Source organism: Diorhabda carinulata, chromosome 1, assembly GCF_026250575.1.
Source record: "Diorhabda carinulata isolate Delta chromosome 1, icDioCari1.1, whole genome shotgun sequence".
In the NCBI taxonomy this organism is placed as follows: domain Eukaryota; kingdom Metazoa; phylum Arthropoda; class Insecta; order Coleoptera; family Chrysomelidae; genus Diorhabda; species Diorhabda carinulata.
In genome coordinates, this window is record NC_079460.1 from 9,801,891 (window position 1) to 9,824,048 (window position 22,158).

At 30.8% G+C, this 22,158-nt stretch overlaps 1 protein-coding gene and 1 non-coding gene across 2 annotated transcripts in view; both read left to right on the top strand.

Moving 5' to 3' along the window:
- Positions 1–22,158, top strand: part of LOC130892738 (steroid receptor seven-up, isoforms B/C) — a 119,182-nt gene that overhangs the window by 34,437 nt on the left and 62,587 nt on the right. Inside the window, exon 3 of the mRNA XM_057798313.1 lies at positions 20,618–20,916. Coding sequence (XP_057654296.1) covers positions 20,618–20,916 — 299 coding nt within the window. The remainder of the gene's footprint in view (positions 1–20,617; positions 20,917–22,158) is intronic.
- On the top strand, positions 9,890–9,994 carry LOC130902585 (U6 spliceosomal RNA). The gene has a single exon (XR_009060432.1). It is a non-coding gene; the product is annotated as a U6 spliceosomal RNA (small nuclear RNA).

The window sequence follows — 22,158 nt, forward strand, 5'->3', positions numbered from 1 at the left end:
TCAAAGGCACTGTTATTATCACCAAAAATAATTGAAAATCAAATTTGTACAATAGTGACACTAAAAAATATTTTCTATGTAATAAAAGCATCTTTTTTCCAAATTTTCAATTCACTAAATTAACATTTGATATATTGATATTCAATCAACGTTCTTCTACTGTACTTTCACATATAATTTTTCGCTTTAATTTGCAAATGCGTAAAAATTTTCAATAATATGGTCGATTGAATGTAAAACAGAACAACCAAGGGATACTTCTATTGTCAAGTTTAGTTGGTTCCCATGGAAATACCAGTAAAGCAAAGACGAAGCATTGCCAAGCAAGCAATTCCGTACGTTCGACTACCATTAATCTTAAGTCAGTTGTTAATGTATGCAAGTGGTAAACGATCTTTTAGGTACGGCAACGGCCACCGGCCCTTTGTTCGCCCTTACGGTCAAGTATTTGTATATTAAATCGATCAATCATCCACAAGAATGGGGATCTGGTTTGCTATTCTCTGTCCGCCATATATACATAAGCCTAAATATTTTCATAAGACTCTGCCTGGCTTATACAGATTTTTAAAAGAACCCACATCACGAAAAACGGGCGCATCATATTCAAATTCATCCAACTACTTTCTATAGGGTGATTCCAGTTTGAAAAATCTAAAACAATAAACTTACAAAAAAAACTGAGTCAAAAAATATTTTGTATTATTTATAACATTAGCTTTTATAATATGTACGTTATAATTCGAAAAGTTTTTACTTTATAACTCAATTAGAAGTATACAGAGTACTCCAGGTTAACCTAAGGGATCTATGATCGGGTTAACCCGATTAAGATCTGAATGTTCGGAATATAACTGATCAATTGATCCTGATTTCTTTTGACATTACAGTCTATACTTTCTCATTTGTTACAGTGTGTCATTTCTAGTCTTTCTTTTCTTTCTATCAATTTGATTAATGTTTTTTGGTTTTACTTGTATATCCTTATTTACTATATTGTCATCTCGTGTTATGCTTTCAAAGGTCTTTTTTTGACTTCATATTGACACTAGACTCTGACAATAGTATTTATAAATTTATTTTTTTTTGATTTACCAGAAATTTACGTGATCTTCCCGTCTATTCGTTAAAAGTCAAAAACATTTTTATATTTTGAATTTATTATTGACTTCTACTATAACTTGACCCATTTGTTTGATTCAGTTAAAGCGCTATGATTTCAAATAGTTTTTTAAAACTATTTATGCTCACTCCAACTTTTTGAATGTTTTATTTATTTATTTGTATTGTAACATTTTGAGACCAAAATGTATAGACTGTTGTTTCCTCTTCTGATACAGGATTAATATTAACTCTAGATGGATTATCTGTGAGTAGAGTAATAAATTCACTCAAATCTATAAAAAAAAACATTAACACGTATTTTTGTTTGAAATGATAAATTTGATGCACTACTCACTAAATTTAACCGATTCCATAGTTTATATAAATATAACCTGCTTTTCTTATCTTTCGTACTTGTGTCAAAAAAGATTATGTTTTAATGTAATGAATTATTTCTCTTTGTCATTAGTGCAAAATATTTAAATGTATATATATAGTCTTCTCCGTAGAAACCATATGTCTTATAGATGGTAGATTGAATGAATCGAGATATCTATTTGTTGAAACATTAAAAAGAATTGCAGTTATTAAAAATCATACCAAGTGTTGATGTTATATAGTATATATAATAGAGGGACTAACTCGATCTATCTATTTATTGCCTCGAGGCTATTGCTTCTATGAATATTTATAAGAACTTGTGTATACGATAAAAACTGATCATCGGGAGATTTGGTAAACTGATAACAATCCGTCAAATAACAAATCAGTTTATATATAATAAAATAATATTAAATAGAAAAAAGAAAACGAACAAATTAAATAACATTAATAAGAAATTTATTCCTGTTATATAAAAAGGTTTCCGTAAATTGTTTTTTCACTTACTGTGTACTAAATAAAACAAGAATCATGCGGTTTTGACAGTTGTATCTGTAGTTTAATAATAGATTATGAAACCCCCTAAAGGTTGGTTTATGCAGCTAAAATTAGAACTTAATAAAAATTAACACAAAACTGAATTTTCTTGGTGATAATTTTTTTATTTATGCAGTAAATCAATGATAATTATAAATTATTAGTAAGCCAATAGAAATTTCCTGTGTATGCGTCCTTTTTGTCATACAAATGTTGAAAGCTCCTGGCACTGTTTATCAGTTTGTTAAAAATAAAACTTCACGGCGGCAATAGGCGCAATAACGTGAATAATATTTTCATAGCCAAAGAACAAGGATGTTGTAAACAAAACAATACCATCGATACAGTTTAAAAGTGTACCTAGTTTACTAGTATACTATATAAAAAGAATATGTTAATTGCATATTATGCAGATAGCATAAATCCTTTGAAACACTTTTTCTGTACACATTTCGAATATTGCAAAGTTAGATTAATTTTTGAACACTGTACCATGTAATTTGAAATTAGGATTTCGGTTTTATTACACATTATTAGAGTAAAAGGAACCATTTGCAAATTTAATATTGGGAAACACTCGTTATCAATAATATATTTTATTGATTCTATCAGTTCCATTAATTTATCACCTGTTAATGTGAAAAAAAAAACAGAAAATAGATATTTTATAAATGGAAATTACCATATAGTTCTCACACTAAAATATGGTGAAAGCGAGATTTTCGAATAACATACATACCTATGCACGCTGTAAAAAGCAAGGATTTGTTCTCAAATATATTCAATATTTGAATTTTACTACACTATTTTATCTTGAGATACACACCTTTGAACCGATTAAATTACGGAACCTGTAGTCGATTATCATAGCTTAGGATATGCAAAGATATAATGTGAAAAAGAAATATACACTGATAAACAAGTTGAAGACTTGACAGGTATAATAACTAATATTCATAAAAAGAAGACAATATTTTGACTTCTATTAAACAGTTTATTTGAACCTGAATTCTTATACTAAATTGTAAAAAAATTCGTCGTAGTACTTATCAATATGAATCCAGTTTTTTTTGCAAAAAATTTCTACTGATTCTATTGGATTTACTTTGGAGTGATGTGGAATCGTACGTTGTGCTTGTACTTTGATGTTTTCATTTTTTTTAATAGCATATAAGTACGGTTTTAGCAAATCTTCCTAAAATGAAATATTTATCCATTTAACCACACTCTACCTATAGGTGAATTTAGAATAAGTTTTTATTTTACACTCATCCATAGTTCATCTTATTACGGTAACCCTCAGATTTACAATTTGATTTCTAACGAACGTATGCACTTGAACTGCATGAACAATATCTATAAGAGGAGCTTTTACTAGTGGGTTTAAGTTACCAAACTTTTCTTCGTTGTTTCAGCTTTTATTGTGAGTGTGATTCGAATGAATATGTGTTTCTGTTTTCTTAGTTTCTGTTTTCTTAATTATTCTACATATAAATGTCGTATTAACGTTGCACTGATACTATCTAATCATATTTCTACATCTAAAACCTATTAGGTGCGTTGCTATTGTTTGCAGATTTTCTTCAACCATGGCTATAGTTTTATGTGATGTATGATAATTTAAAATTCCGTTTGTTAACTGGGGCTTGCCAACGTCACCTAGTCATGTTTTTATAGAAGCTACTTCGAGTTTTTTTAACTGACTTAGACTCGACGAATATTTCGTAAGCTATACCTAAGCTCAGTTGATCTAAATAAATATTCAATGTTAAGAATCACAACATTTATCACATTTACAAGTATTTAATTTCGCTAAATGATGAAATTCATAATTAAAAGGTGCCCGCTATTATTGCATAAGATGCATTGTAGTGGATAGATTCAATCACTTACTACATTAAATGATATAATTAGTTTCATTTATGCTGTTTCTTCATTCAGAAACTTCATTAAGTTACCGCTGACGGTCATAGTTACTTTATATTGAATTATGGATTTGACTCTTTAATGTCCATCGACAAAAACTAATTAAAAAATTTACTACACCTCTGGAATTTTTACGATGTTAACAGTAAGGATCACTAACATCAAACGATATCTCGGCTCATCTACACACAAAATCGAAACATTTATAAATTATATATAATGGAACAAATCAGTGTATGATAGAAATAATTTGGCCTAATGCTAATGCTTCCAATGAAAATACTTCATAATTTGAAAAAAAAGTTCATGACTTGAAAGTTAAAGTGAGATTATCATGAAAATAAAAAAGTTTTTCCAACAATGAAATCATCGACATTTATCATGGGAAAAAGAAATTAAAGACTCGTTCTGAATATATCAATCATTGTTAACAAATATTTTCTAGACTTTTCTGTCATTTTTACGAATCTGATCCGATTTCAAATGACAATTTTTTTTAAGTAAGGTATTTAAGTAATTACACCTAATCAGAATGTCCTATAATAAACTCGTGAGTTCATTATAACAATCTTTGTGGTTCTAGAAATGAATTCAACTAAACAAACAATTATGAAACCAGGTTAAGCTATAATTAGTGTAATTACGACCTTCATCAACAGGTGGTTACAAGCCAATCGACAATTAGCAGGATTTTTTTATATTAGTCCAATATTTTGAAATAAAATGCATTCCATTTAACAAAGTACCATACAAATTATGAATTTTCAAAAATTTTTAAATAACAGTACATTTTTGTAGAAAAATCAATAAGCTAAACTTCGGACAAGAAATAAAGCAAATAGAGTAGGCACGATCACTGGGCTCCGCCCCTCATTCATTTATAGTTAAAGATTAGTAAAAATATTCTTATTTTTCAATATAGTTTTCATTAAAATTAACATATTCTTATGACTTCATTATCTGAAGGAAATTGTTCACTACTGAAGTGCTTTTCAATTTTTGGAAACAGTCGGTTACCCCTTGAGGTTAAATCTGAAGAATATAGCGGCACTTCAACTAGTACAAAGCCCGCCTTAGTTATTCAGACGATTACAATGGCAGGCCTCCAATGGGTTTATCCTTTGCAAGAGAACATCTTTACGCATATGGCTCCAGTGTTTTTCTTTTATGTTTATCTTATATTCTTCAAAAATTACGCATTCAGCACATATACCGTGGTGAACTTCTAGGGTTCCACGTTTACTCGGTAATTTGGTCTCTATATGGATCTATTGTTACTAATATAGGAAAAGTTTAGTAGATGAACTCCATACCGCGGAAAGTTGGTATTCAAGCTCAATAATATAAATAGTCGCAGTATGTGATTGATCGAATAGAGGAGCGTTGTTGCAGGGGTAAGAAGTTACACGGCTTTTTTCCGCGATTTTAAACTCTGGTAACATAATAAGACTTATTTGTTGTCTTATAATATCGTGCATAATACATTAAAAAGATCAGTAAGTCGCCAAGCATCGAGCTAGTAGGTTGTGTGCATGCGTCTCGATTTCAACCAACTAAGGAAAAAAATCCTTTAAATGAATTTTTTTATTTTTGATGCAGCCTATATTTTTAAATTTCTCAAACTTTTCAACCTCAAATGTTCATAATTTATCTACCTTCAGCTTATTGCTTTTTTCTACTTTCAATATTCATTAATGATTTCAATTTATATTAAAAAAAAGTGCCATGGGGCTGGTGGTTACAATTTTTCGATGTAAGTTGTTATATGTACTAAAGACCAAAAAAAAGTGTAACAAAAATAAGGGAAACCGCAAAGGTAATGGAAAGTCCTCGAAAATGAGCGAAGAAAGAAAGGATAAGGTGAAGAAAAAAATTTTGTATCCAATTCAGATTCTGATAGGTACTGACGAATGGTTTTGTTTAGTGTGTAGCAGTTACAGCACCATTAAAAAAGAAGATTGGGTAGAATGTTTAAAATGCAAAATGTGGGCCCATGTCAAATGTGTAACTGAAAATGTTCACCCATACATTTGCATTAATTGCAATTCTGATGAAGACTAATTCAATATTAGTATCTAATATTGCTATCTCTGTAAAATCAACAAAATTTTTTTGCCTAAAAATGTTAGAATCTAAGCTATTTTAGGTTGCTAAAGGTTTATTAAAATAATTATAAGTGTATAAATAATTTACTACAAGTTGTTATTTGCAGACGAATTTCTGTGTTTTTATAAATGATTTAAAAAAGTTTCTGCCAACTTTATATTAGTTTTAAAATTACGAATTAATTATTATAGTTATTCATAATTGTATGAAGACTTTTTCAATTTATCTTTTTTTTTTTTCATAACGAGTTCAATTTGTTAATCATTGACGATTTTGTCTTTTATTTAACATAACATCGTGCCCCGAAGGTGTAACAACTAACCCCCAACTTTTTTTAAGATATTCGAATAAATGTCAAGAGCTATAGAAATCAAAAATATGATTTGGATTCAAATTATTTGACAGGGTGTTCCTGGATTGGAATTTTCAAGTTTTCAATTGAACTTAACTATGTTGATAAGTTCTGGCAATTTAAAAAAATGTCGGTTTTCAATTTCAATACCGTATTTCTGATACCTGAAACATTTTTGGGAAAATCGGTCCTTGTATTCCAATAATAAATGGAAGAAAATGTGTTCCAAAAACAATGGAGAAATTTCCAAATAACGTTGGGTTGTCAATTTGATAACATAGTCAACCGTTAGATCTGATTTCAGTTCTTTAATGTAAAAAAACCCGGAAGCACTTGTATCAATTTATTTTAGAATTTTTTTCAGTGTAAAAACATAACATACAACGATCTCTTTTATTTTCGACCCAGTCGATTAGTCTCACACAAAATAAAATATTAGTAAAACAAACTACTAACAAAATGTATGCATAAATTATAGTATAATATTCCTATTAAACTTTGACCGCGTATGCAACCGGTTTGGAAAGTATCACAAATGCAAATTTGAGATTTCTGTATATGGATACGGTACAAGACGTATATGAGATCAAGACTAAGATCAGGACTGAGAATTTCCATTTATCGATATGTGAATATGTGAAAGTTATACGGAGATATATTTTCACAAAATATCACATTAAATGAAAATTAGGATAAAATTATGTATCTGTTTTTAGGGCCCGTATTTGACCTCTTCATAAATCAATGAGTGAATTATAATTAAAAAATATACAGAGCGTGCCACAAATTTGTATCCATTGGAAAGAAATTCTGGAATACGTCGATTTTTCTTTTAAATTTGAAATATTTGTTCGATATGAGCATTCGTCATCTCTCAACCCCCTTCTTTCTACTTTTTCAACTTACTTATTTTCACATAAAGAAACACCATCATTAAGTAAAAGCTTTAATTAGTTTACAGCGTCTTGAAAATGTAACGCAGCGCCTATGGTTCGCGTTATCTATCATTTTCACTTCAAAATAGTGTTCATCGACTTTTATTCAATTGTAGAATCGCTTTTCAAAATTACTTCGAAAGATTCGAAGCATTCCAGGGGTTATTAGACTACATTCTTGAACTATTCGTTGTCGTAGTTCTTCCAGCGGAACGGTGTCGGTTTTTGAATTTTGCTCTTTCAATAATCTCGCAAAGAAATCCAATGGCGTTAAATCGAGAGATATTGCAGTTCACTCAACGAAGATTGGCGCTCCGCTCCGTTTTGTTTGAAAAATAGATCCTTTTCTGAGTATTTGTTATCACTTTCATTTATATTTATGAGAAACTAAATAACACATTAACAAATATTCTTCCCAGAATACTCTTCGCTAATCAATTTGCTTGGGAAATATTTCCGACATTTCAAAAAGTATTCCTGAGTACCTACAAACAACAGGTCTAGTACCTAGTACTTCAATAATTGTTCTAGTTTTTATGTAAAAGAATAGATTCTTGCGAGGAATTTTGGTAGTCTAATAAAATTATATAAAAAGTATGATTCCAAGAATAGGACAATTCTATTAAATGTATGTAGCTGTATAGTCGAGTTCATAAGCCATAAGTTCGTTGTCGTTTGTCTCACGTTACTCCACTATACGTATGTTTCTTCGAAATTCTTTGTTGCGTGACAACCTTCAAATTTATTGTTTCATCTTTTCATTTAGATGGCTGTGCGATAGAGATGGGTAACATTTTAAATGTACTAAAAAATTCTAGGAACAGTTTTTTAGTAGCAACAGACACCAACTATAAAGATGAATATAGACAGAAAGCCGTTTGTTAAGATTCATAGCACTTGCTAGTTTGGCTCCGAATGGTGGAGTGGTTAATGGTATGGTGGAGAGATGACTGCTCGATCGAAATTGTTAACATATTTCAAAGACGAATCAGGTGTTATAATATTGCAACTGCTCTTTTATAGTACTTTTCTCTCACTTCGACTACTTTGGCCATTTTGTCTAATATCTTTTATATATCAATATGTATTCTTCAATATATTTAAACATCGGTTTTTTCACCTTGGTGTGTATTCTTGTTTGTTCTGTTTCGTAAATTGCTCTCAATATTTTTGTTGATATTTCCGTTCTCTACACATTCCATCTGATGTCCGATCTTCTGATTGATTACGCATTCACGGTAATAAACATTGCAGTTGAATACTCTAATTTTAGGAAGATAGTTAGAGGAAATGTGTCTTTTCGAGATGCTACCCAAGATTTTCTGCATATACTTCCTTTAAATTTTATAATGTACTTTATTATAAGACATGTCCAATGATCTATTCTAATAATTTCTTGATACGTTGCTGATTATTGCTTTATTCCATTCTTCGGATGATTTCTTGTTTGAGTTGTATATTTTTTTTAATAATCCTTCCTCATTTGAAATCTTTATGACAATTCTGATTTGGGAAGTGTTTCGAAATAATGATTTTTGACTTGACATTCTCCACTGTAAATTTGAAAGTTTTTTGGTCTCTTTTAATAAATGTATGACCAATTTTCTCGGTGGTTTTTTGTTTTATATCAGTAATAATTATTACTAGATTAACTTTAAAAGAATATAAGATATTTTCGACCAAAATTTCGAATTGATTGCAAATTTTGAGTTTGGCGTTTTAATGAGAGTAGTGTCGCAATTAAACAGAAGTATTATCAATACCTGGAATTACGCTGTTAAATATACAATTTTCTTCTAAGTAGGTGTCATCTAATGCTACTGAAATCGATGTTGAAATAAGTATCTGATCATATTAATTGTCTCAAAATGTAAAATTACTAGTAATTCATTAGAACAAGATAATAGAAAAAGAGAGTATACCAGTATTTCCTATTATTCGGAGTCAATCCCATCTCTAGATGAAAAGCTACAAGAATAAATAACAAAAATATTTCAACCTCTCACAATGTAACCTCACTTTTTGTCTTTTGCTACTTCATTTCTTTATATCCACTCGACTTATTGTTCATTTGTTCATATACAGCGTCTTTAAACCAGACAAAGACGTTTAATAATCACAACACTCACTTTGTTCTCTACTAATTACGCAAGTGCTGAATCCGCAATTTCAGGGATATTTTTACGCTCGTTATTTCATGAAAATAACGCTTGTAGTGCTTTTAATTTTTCTTATCAATACCGTTTATATCATGAATTAGATTATAATTATGAATTACAGATTTCATTTAATTCCAATAAAATGAATAATAATAAACCATACATTTTTATACAATTTAGTATAAGAAAAATAGGCATTAATAAAACTGTACTGAAATAGTTTAAAGCCATTTTTACAGAGTGATTTATGACGTCAAGAATTAATCAAGAAATCGTCTGACTTTAGAAAATCAAAATTAATGGTTTATGAATATTGAAATATTTGTCTATTGTAAATTGTTAATATCGCACATAAATTTCTATACATATGCATTCCATTAATTTCAATGGTACTTGCCTCGGCAGTACATATACTAAAATTGAAACGATACAGAAGATTCGCATGAATCCTGCACAAGCAAAACACACAAAATCATAAAGCATTTCACATTTTTACCTTCAATGATCATGAAATAACAGTCTCCCCTGGATTCCATGGAATCATCGGAAAAGAATCTACTACAAACACCTCATCCAAGAATCTTGTACGACAGCACTATACAATATCTAACCATCCACTTCTCACCTGCACACCTGCACCTAAATTTAGTTTTCCAGTAGTGGAGAAGCTGTGACAATAAAAATACTCCGTATCAACTATTGAAAACTTACTTATGGTTATTTGATGTCGTCGGAGAATAGTTCTATATGCCAAAGTTGTCACGTTTCTGTGTCATCATTACCGACTACAAACAATAGGTACTCTTCCGCATATTTTTAGAGTTACCAAGCCATTTAAGAAGATATATTTCTATTGGTAGCGCTGCAGAAAAAATGATGTATGCAACATGTGCAAAATGGTCTTTATTTCACTCATGGCATTAGTCATGGTAAACATTTTTCTATTCGTGAAAAAAGTGCCACTTTATGCACTTGTTGCATAACGTACTATCATGTATTATAATAGATTATGTAATAGTTGTTGATGTCACTAAAAAATATTATTAACATAGAGAAATTTTAGGAAAAATGGTTTGCTATTATCATTAGGGTTTCAAACATAAGTATACAGAGGTAATATTGTTTAAATGTGTCCAAAAACTTTATTTCATTCATTTTATTATTGAGGTTACCAGAGAAGCAGTAGAAAACCAACCTGTTCCAGCACTCGCCGATTATCGGACTACATTGGACCTTCTACAGATATTATATATCTTCATTAAAAATCATTAGGTAATATCTATAGAAGTTAAATAGTGCCAATGAATTAACCAAGATTCAAGCAAAACGTCCAGGTATCTAAATAGCTCCTCACCCTGTTGCCCTGATAGTCATCCTATTATACGCATTGCCATTTTCGATGGAAAATTTATACAGAACCCGTTGCATAGAGAGGTCAATTCGAGCGAAACGTCTTGTTGTCTGTGAGGCGGAATTATGAAGGTTGAGTGTACTTCTAAATCATTCCAAACAATCGATCTATCAATGCCGAGGTATTATATAGTAGACAGTTGATGCAAATGTATGAGTTTAGGTTTAGTTAATCGAAAGCAAGTTCTCTTACAACAAGACAATTTTGAACCACATATTGCGAAAGTTACGCATAATATATAGACGAGCTTGGTGGTATTGAACACCTACCACATGCATCATTTAGTCCGAACCTTGCACAGGCAGATTACTATTTATTCAGATTCACGGCAAAATTTTGACGTGGAATAAAAATTGAATCCAAAGGATATGTGGAAAATGCATTACATCTAAGCCCATAGAATGATTTTATCAAGTTCTCTAAGAGCTTGCAGAACTTTGGGCTTCACTTCGAATGTTGAGGCTTCCTTTTTGTATGATTATTAAATAAATAAAGTGGAAACCGATATTATTTATTAGACACCCTCTATATTTCGAGCGAAGGGTTACAATTAGATAATCTTGGAATCAAAAATCAAAATGATTCAGGTACGTCATTACCAAAGGGAACAGTTGTATCATTTTTTTTAATTATATTTTCAAATTTAGAGTAGAAAATATCATTATATTCATAAAATCAGACATAGTATTTCGCGAGGTATTTAGAGAACAGTCACAATCATCGTGACCATTTTATCTAAAACGGTATCACTTCGAAACAGTTTTAAGTTTGGACCTACAAAAACTGTCTTAATAGTTTCTTAATCGTTTTTATAACGATTTCAAAATCGAGAGCTGGAACAATCTTAATATATCAAATGTCATTTGATACATGATTTAATTAATAAAATATATTATTTATAGACATGCATTTTTTTCAAAATAATAATAAGCGATATGATTATTATTTATTCAAATTGAAAAATTACATAAAAATGTATCAAATACAAAGAAGTTTCAACAATTTCTTTATAGAAATTTGAGAAATGAATAATTTAGACATTATTCCTAAATTGATATATTTCCTAAACGTTGTAGAACCCGACACTAGCAGCATGTTTTGCAGTTCAATCTGTCAGAACGTGGTTTACCTTATCACCCACCAGTGGCGTTTTTTTTGACTAGTTCGAAGATAAATGAAAGAAATCAGATCCTATCAAGACATGCCTACAAATATTATTACGTAATATTTAAGTAAAAATCTAGGTTTTTGTCTTAACAACACTTCTAATGTATATTTACTTCTAATGTATATTATTCCATAACCCTCGTTTGATGATTTCATTTCATTAGGATAACGAATAAGCTTTTGAACGAAAATAGTATTTCATTGTCTCTTGATATTATTGGAATCATTTTATTTTAAACCGAATACCTATTACTCCCATAAATTTATTTACAATTATTGTTGCAGATAGGTAATACTGAATTTTTTTACAGAAATAAAACTTCTGAACCACTTTGGTAAACATTTTACATATATATTAATTAGAGTATATTTTTTAGTACCTACACATTTCTTACGAATCTCAAAAAATATTTAATTGCAAATCACATTAAAGCCCTTTAGCTATACATAATTTCTGAGAAGAACTGTACCTGTGTTCCGTCAATGGTTCTCTCTGTTCGGTACTCTCTGGGTCTTGGTAGAGGCTAGAGGGTCAGGGTCAGCTAAGGTCATTTCTCACGATAGCCGCATTCAGCATAGCATAGCAACCTATCGTCTCAGAATTATAATAATATACAGTGTATGAAAGCACCTTTTGTCTCTCTTTTATTGCAGGAATCATTTTATCATAGTTTTTGCATTCGTTAAGAATTGACATTTTTTTGATAAACGAATATTTATAGTATTGACACTATTGATCTAATAAAAAATTATAGATGAGCAAAAAAATATATGCTCGGCTTTTTTCCTTTGGTGTTTTTTTTTACTCAAACCTTTTTTTTATGTTCTTATTAGAGAGATTCTCATGGCTATTCTTGTTTCTTCTATACTATTCTCTCCATAAGTCTCACATCTCCTATGCCTATTTGATTTCTTGATAAAATATTTTTACGCAGTGAATTCGCTTGTGGAATGTGAAGTTAGTGTTTTTTTTTTTCGATTAGACATTTACCAAGAATTATTTATGACCCTCATAGTTTTTCTATCAATAATTGTGATATACTTTCTCATAATACAATATTATTATTAAATAGAAAGTATTGAGCGTTGAAAACAACGAAGATTGATAAAATATTTCCTACCCCTATACTCGAAAAGAATTGCTGTGTGTTCCATTAATTCATCATTCGTTAACCGTGGAAATATAAGGGTGTTAAAATATTCACTTATATTTTTTATGATAGCTCTTTAATAACTCGTTATTCACTTTTGATTGCAAGATTTATAGTCTTCATGACGTATGGAGACCATATTTAATAAGCTGTAATAAAAAGTACTACACACACATACGCTACAGTCTATGATTATTTCATATACATTAGCTATATTGGATGTCTTATGTTGTTTTTAGTGCTTTTTAGTAAGTTTTGGTTGTCAACAAAAAAATAGAGGAAGATAATATCTAACAAACCAAAAATAGAGGAAGATAATATCTAACAAAACAAAAATAGAGGAAGATAGTATCTAACAAAACTTGTGAAGAGAACTAACGAAAAATGACTATAAAAGTTTTCATGAAATATATAAAACATTAACCCAAAAATAAATAATTTTCAATCACTTTTTGAAAGTCAAACCAGAAAAAATTTTTAACATTATTTATAAATCTCCTTCGTGAAGGGATTGCCAAACTATTTTGAGTAAAATAATCTTTTCCAAAATGATGTCTCAGATCTCATAGCCAAATTACTCCAAAAATTCCATCTCCAACTTTTTTCTTATTAAAATAAATAGCAATTAAAAAATTTTGAAAACTATAAGTCCTTTGGAAAAAAGTTAAATTACAAAGTTGTACGTTATAATAAGATCTATAACTTTTGTATTCACACTTTCTTCATATAACCTCGAAAATTGGAATAACAAATTTTTTTGTTTTTTCATTTTATCTTTTACAAAAAACATTTTTTTTCACGAAACTTGGTACAAACTCACCTTTTTATGTCCCAAACACACTCTTATTTATTTGATTTAAAATATTTATTTTTTCGCCTTATTTTGACTGAATATCAAAAAAGCACCCTAATTTGAAATGGGAAATTATCCCATCAAAATACCAGCTTTTATGAAAAAGTCGGTGATATTTTTGTTGGTGAATTTGCTCAGAAAAGGCAAAAAAAATCCACAAAAACTCGAAACCGATTTATTTCCATTCATTTTGTACAATTTTTAGATATTTATTGAAATGCTAGACTTTAATTACTTATGTTTATCGATGTAATTATTTTTCCTTCAAATTTTATCCTAGTTTCCTCATTTTGCAACGGATTTCATACTAATATCATTTTTTTTTTATTTCAAAAACTATCGACCTTGATCTACTTTGGTAATGTAATAATTATTGTAGTGTTGGTTTAGTGGTAGTAGTGAATATTTTATTTAGTATGAATACTACGGTTCTAGAAATGCCGACTTACTTAAGAAGGTAATCATTTTCTAAATGTTCACCGATTTAGTGGTATAATAGATAGTTACAGTCTTCAATTCTGCGTTCGAAGATTTTTTTTCAAAATGCCTGAAGCTCTGTTGAAGTTCCTTGACTGCGGTGATGGAGAAACACTTATTGTATTATCACATTGGTTTCTTTCATGGCGGTAACATTAAAATCCCTGTTCTAGTTGAATCCTTCATTCCAGTCCAGCTTGTCACTTCTTTCAGCTTATCCTTCCTCCAATGATTCTAGTTTTCGTCAGTGAACTTTCTATGATTAAACGTTTAAAGTCTAACCCAGAACAGATTTTTGAAAATTTTTCTAGCAACGTACTTCAGTATATGGGAAAATAAACCATAATCAGGCATCAATAAATTAGGTCATGTAGAAAGGACCTAAATAAAACCGAAAATAGGACAGATACGTTGTTAATTTTGGGTCCACCAAAAGTAATGATTACATGTATATTTGATTGTATTGATACTCGAAAAAGTAATGTAATTTTCATTAAACGGATAAATTGAATCGTATATTTATAAAGGTGTAAAAAATATTGTACTCAACCACAAACAAAAAACAAATATTTTCATGTTATGTCACACTTCTTAAAAAAAAACACAAAAGATTATCATCACATTTGTAGTTAAATGTATCAGAAAAAAGTCTCAGTGTCTACTTTTTATTTTCAAAAGATTTTACCTGGGATTTGTGTCAAAGAATGCGTAATGGGTACACAAACCTGACCTGAAGCTGGGCACAAGGTATACACTCGCTGTTCTCTGTTCTGGTACTTGAACCGTGAACCCCTCCCTCGCCATCACGTGCTCAAAGTGTTAAAAGCCAGTATACCACACGGTTTGGGTTAACTGCAGTGGCGTGTGCTATATTATTCGTATCGAAAGTTTTCTTTTGTTAAGGACTTACTAGTGAAATATCAAGCTATCTGTCTATATAATTATCAATTTTATCGTTCATTATAGCAACAATTACATATTTTAATCCTTATATTTTAAAATTTTGTTTCTCTACTGAAAATTAACACAATGTGCTTTAACTTTAATCTAATTTACGTTCACTTTTACTGACGATTAACTTTTTAGAGAGCCATCTTTCCTTTATTCCAGAAATAAAAAGTGAGCTCAAGTAGTGTTCAAATTTTACAAACACTACTAATCTTATTTTTTACTGCATTTTATTTATATCTTTTGAAAGGGAGATCTGAAATAAAACAAGATGTGTTTATTTTTAAGTTTTTCCCTAAACTGCAAACAATAATACACGAACTGGATTTAAAAAATGTGGTAGTCAAGGAAGTGAACGGAGATACTAAATAACTTATTCTGTTTTGAAATGTTTACTTTTTTTCAAATTATCACAACAACCCATTGTCTAATTTGGATTGCCTTGTGATGAAAATTAGAGTAGAATCTTAATTGTACAATATTCGCAGCAAACGCGTGTGTCCTATTCTTTCATAAACTCATAAACTCCCAGTAGAATATCTGTTGAACGAGCAATCATTTATACATAATGAGCAACAATTAATATTTGGACGTATACATATCTAACATTTGTTCCTTCCACTTCTGCTACCCCTTATTACCAAATAGGGACATATCGATATTTACATCGACGTTGCGAAGAATGTATACATATACCAGCGGAAAACCTAACCGTGACTATTCGTTATATTCGTTTATTTGTTATATTCTTAGTTCGATCTCCTTTACGTAATTTCTTCTTTTGATCCTGTTTTAAGCCTCTTCTTCTCATCTTCCTACGCTAAAATTTCTTATATCTACAGGGGTACACCACTGTATTTCTTAACATTGACGTTTGTTATTGCGTATAGTATACAGTAGCAATTTAAATTTTGACTAAACTGTTGATAGTGAACGTTGGAAAGAAGACAGTTTGTGCACAAATGGAAATCACCAGTGAAGGTTTACGAGTACGTTGGATGATTTTTTATGTTTTTAAAAAGGTCTTATTTGACAACAATGCCTAGAAACGGTTTATGAAACTTTTTAATATTGGCGTGAGTCCGTCATTGATGAATGTCAGGAAGGTCAGCCAAAATCAGTATCCAATTTGATTAAAAAGCGGTATGAGACTTATAGAAGGATAGAAGGCGTCTCTTAGTATATCGCCAACTGCAATACAATCCTATTTTGCATCACTCTTCATCACGACAATTCTAGCTTCCATGAAGCACGCATAAAACTAAATATTTTAAAGAGAGAAATATCGAATGATTGTCTCATTGTTCTTAACTACCCGATTTATCGCCTTATGACTTTTTGAAGCTGCTGATGCGTATGCGAAAATATATAGAACTTAATGGCGAATATTTCGAAGAGCAATAAAAAAAACTTTGTTTCGAACTTGGTTCTTTCTGTTTCACTTTTTGTACACTTAAAAGCAGCCCTCATATCTTCACCTTTTCTATCCATTTTGTGTTTGGTCTTCATTTTTCCTCTTTCCCCCTTCTCCTGTTCTTAATACCCTTTTCCGTATTCTGTAATTATTCATACGGGAGACGTGTCCCAGCCATCTAAGTCGTTGTGCCCTCAATTCCTAAGTAGGTGATTGATAGTTTATCGTAAGCGCCCATTATTTCTTTATCTGTCCTTCCCAAGACGTCTTCTTCAGATTTTCCAAAAATTTTTTTCAATTTTTCCCTTTCTCATACTTTCACTTTATTTGCATTTTGTTCATAATTGTTCGAATTGGGATAGCTGTTAAAACATTATTCTTTTCCATTGATTAATATGTATTGATAAATTGCTTGTTGGTGTTTGTGAATTCCCTTCCATTTCGTCTTCTGCTCATTTATGTGTAGTCGATTTCCTCTTGCTCTTACTTTTAACCTAGTTATGATATTGCGTTTTTTGTTTTGGAACAAAAAAATTTGTATTAATACTTCAAATTTCAACGAATATTAAAATTGAAACACAACGCCTATGGTTTGCTAGTGTGGCATTTATCTGCCACATATCATAAAAACAATTTGATAATTAATTGTTAAGTACCGAAAATTAATTGAATTAGAAGTTTGATCCAATTTTAATTGATATAAAATTTATGTTAAAAATGGTGTCCATCGACATACAAATTTATGATATTTCATAAGTGTACGCGAAAAACCAAATTCTCTTCCCTTGTAATGTTTAAATTGAAACAACTTAAAATTACTATTTCTGCTGCTATGGGTTCTAACACTATTTAATTAGCTTCAATACGTATGAGTTCTCTGTTTTCTGAAACTGATAATGATATAGGGAAATAATCTCAATACGTTCTGTAGGTAATATATATTCTTCGTTAAAACAACAACACTTTCATTCACCAACCCCTTGATAATAAAAACTTGAAAGATCGACTGTTAAAAATATTATATACTTCCACCTGCTGGGCTCAAAAACCATATATATTTCCATAAAATATTTTATACCACTGATTCAATCTGGCTTCCGTTACCCATACCGTAATTAATTCTTTCGGCCCGGCACCTTAATTTATTATGATTATGATCTTTAAGTAAAGAAAATTTGCATTGGATAGATATGTTTGCTTATTTATACGGAATAATTCCAATAAAGTTTTGAAGAGACAGTTCTAAGGACATATCATTCGTGTATATCAATCTTGTTTTGGAAATTTTTGTTAAAATGGCAGCTGTATACATTTAGTATCCATATTTGAGTGTTTTATATTATCTTAAATATTTCTGAATAATAAAATATAATCTATGTATGGAAAAGTAATAGATTCGAATTTAAAGTGTTAACTGCTAAGTCAATATCCTGAGATTTTATTTATTAGGATGACGCAATAATTAAGCAGTAGCTTGAGCTATATTATTAATATTTCACAATTTCAACACAATGAAAAATATCTAAAAGAAAGGAATTTATCTTAGAGCGAACAGTTTAAAAGAGATTTTGACGATATAGAAGCAAAATCACCATTCAAAAGCACGTGGACTCACCAAAGCTTTTCAAATGGTGCACCCGCTTTCATTAGATAGAAAGCATAAAAGACGAATACTGATTTGTATTCTTGGAAACACATTTTCTTCAAATAATTACTTATTGGAAGAGATTATCAACTTATCTCTACAATAAATTTGTATGAATAATATATATTTTATATTCCACACAAAAAGATGTTAAGATATCCACGAACAGTAATAACATCACAAAATATCGATGTTGCTTCGCTCTAGAGTAGTTGTAGTGCAAAAATGTATTACACAGAATTTTGTTGCTAGAGAACATTCATGAGAAGCGTAGCATGTAATGCCTAATGACGTTCTTATTTCGCACTTCCATCTCCTCTGAACCTAGTAAAGCTAAAGCTAACAGACAAGAATTGAAAGAACTATACTAATGCAGTATATAGCCAATAACGGGTACTGCCTGATACCTTATATAAATATGTGTGAATATGAGAGCTGGCCTCTCTGGAGGAGCTAGAACTGGAAATACTGCATTTACAAATACCACCATACCCAAATACTAAACTCTAACTGCAGTTGAGTTGCTGCTATCACACACACAAAATTCAATTGTCAAGAGAACATGATCTACTCAGATTTTGAAGTCTGTTTAATTAAAAAAAATAATGAACGATTACAACGCGCATTCTTTGATGGAAGTTATTCCACGAGCAACTGTGTTTCGCTAGTATAGTATTTGAAAGTGGATGGATATCACTTGGTGATGAGTTACTAAACAAAACCGAAAACATAGTAGCCATAGAAGAAAGATTATCCGAAAAATTCGAAACAAAAAAAGGCTTAAAACAGGGCGACCCGCTATAAACAGTGTTGTCTAGTTTGATTCTGAAGGAATAGTGGAATGCGATAACGCGACTTATTAAAGTTTACAACAGAGCAAAACAAGGAGTTCCGTTTCGAAAGACTACAAGAGTTTGGACACCTGGGTAACCACGGTAACAAGTAAAAGGGGACGAATTCGACAAAATATTCGCAATAGGCAAAACAACAGTAGGGGCTCTAGGAAGCCTATTAAGGTCCAAAGATATCTCATGGATAGCGAGGCTAAGAATTCACAGGAATGTGACACAAACTACGGTGTTATATCGTAGTGACGGGTAGCATGGAAGAGAGGAGTGTTAAGAAAAATTTTTGGAGAGGTACAAGTGGAACAAGATGAATGGAGAAGAACAAATGCAGAGATTAAAAGGTTATATGGTCAGGCAGAGATCGGCTATATAATAAAGGCAAAAAGACTGCGTTGGGGTTGGGGTGTATAGCCAAAATGGAAGAAAACAGGAGGGTGAAAAGAGTGGAGAAGGCGCGTAAAGAAGAAAAGGGCATCCACGTAGAAAATGACTAAATGCATATAAGGAAAAAGTTAGGGATGGGGAACTGGCGCAATGCAGCCGTCAACAAAAGGAGTTAGATAAAAGCAGTAGAGAGACTTGAAGCCATGTGCCTATAAGGCCTACTTTACTGTTTTATATGAATATATATGAGTCAATGCTTGTAGGTTTTGCTTCAGCTACTGTGGGAAACATTAAGAAAGTGAGAAGTATAATCGATCAAGATTTCAGAGGCATTTATCAAGTGTTTAAGGCTAGTCTTGGTATTATATTCCTTATAGTAATTTCCCTTCTGTATGGGTACCGTTTCCGCTTAAGGCAGAGCAAGTAAGAATGAAAAACAGGTGATGAAACATTCATTTGAAGATATTCCCACCCAACAGAAAAGCCGTGTGTGAATTAACGAAGATTCACCGAATTAACGAAGATTCACCAACATAGGATAAGTAAAAGCAATCATGCTCAAAGCTTAACGTACAGTAACATCAAACTGGTACACCATAAAATGTTTGCCTAAAGTTCTTGAGTCATTTACATGAAAATAATGGGATAGTCATTTTACGATATATTGAATTTAAAAATAAACAAGCTGCTCCATCCGGTGTATTTTTATTCAAAATTATTTAGTTATAATAAAATTGCAAAATACTGCCAAATGTGTTGAGTAAAAATTTTAAATATTTTGTTTAACTCAAATTCTATTGACTTTTATTACTGTTTCAGCCGTCCAAAGAGGCAGAGTACCACCATCACAACCATCACTTCCTGGCTTGCCAAATCAATTTCTTAATTCTACAGATTCTATGACCACATCATTAACCAACCACACGTACCTTAGTAGTTACATATCACTATTATTAAGGGCAGAACCTTATCCGACGAGTCGATATGGGCAGTGTCTACAAACCAATAATATTATGGGTATTGACAATATATGCGAATTAGCAGCTAGATTACTTTTTTCTGCAGTCGAATGGGCGAGAAATATACCGTTTTTTCCTGATCTCCAAGTCACCGATCAGGTAATTAATATTATTTCTAGGTAAATTTTATATTTCTGTGGGAAGAGATGTGCTACAAATCGCAACTAATAATTGTAAAAAAGCAGGCGCCTACACCAATTGATGAGAGTTTAGTAATAAACAAGATTTTAAAAGTAGAGGTGTGGTGTGGAGGACTATTCGCTTTCAAATGGATTTACAATTCCTCATTTTGTCCAAATTCTTTTCAAGGCAATTGATCGTTTTTCTAAAATTTCTAAATTTTTAGTTTTGTATAAATATACGAAACTAACGCTTCTAATTATAGCCCAGCTTCATAATACCCTCCACTCTAATAGGGTTAAATTGAAATCAATTACTAGTACGGTAGAAAGGCTAATGATTTCTCCTATATAATTCACAAGGGGACAATACTACAGTTGAGTTTGAGAGCGCTACCAAAATTGGAATTTAGGATGATATCCACCCATCTAATTTTCCAGAATTTGAATTAGGAAAAATTAGTACAACTGCTATCTTTCGGTTTTAACTTCCAAAAATTGTTCTTTAGAGACAAAGTCGTATGTTCATCTCATTTGTTTATATTTTTTGTCCAAGGCACCTTAGCGTTTGGTTTCAATTTTTACTCATGATAATGGAAGTATTTATACCAGTAGAACGCATGGCGTGTCATCTTTTCTTATGAGCGAAGAACAATACTAATTGATTACATATTTGGAAATTATAGATAGCATAGCTGTAAGAATGAACATTTTGTGTACACTAAATGAAAATGAAGAATACGTTTAATATGCAACATTATTTGGAAAGCTATTTCCAATTATTAATAGGATCAAATTGTAATAATGAAGAACCCATCCTTTCAAAAAGTTAAGCGTTGTCGATGATAATATCTTCAGGAATTTTGAGTGTGGAAACTAATTAGATTGGTAGACGATTGCAATTTGAGAAATTATAATTTTAAATGTAATTTGATCGTAGTATGATTAATGGTGTAGTTACTTCCAGACTCATGGTACTGTCACTTTATCATTGTCAGATTAATCCTACTAAACTCGTTTAAACAACACAACAAAAAGTTTTTATTTGATGCAACACCTAACTGTAACATTGATGCGAATTAATAGAAATTTGAAAAATCTATTCTTTATTTCTAACCATAATACAAATTTATTGTTTATTAGTTAATAATCACTAGAATTCTACAATGTTGTTTATATTTTCCTGTTGTCACGTATACCTGCACTTCTAAGGCTAGATAGT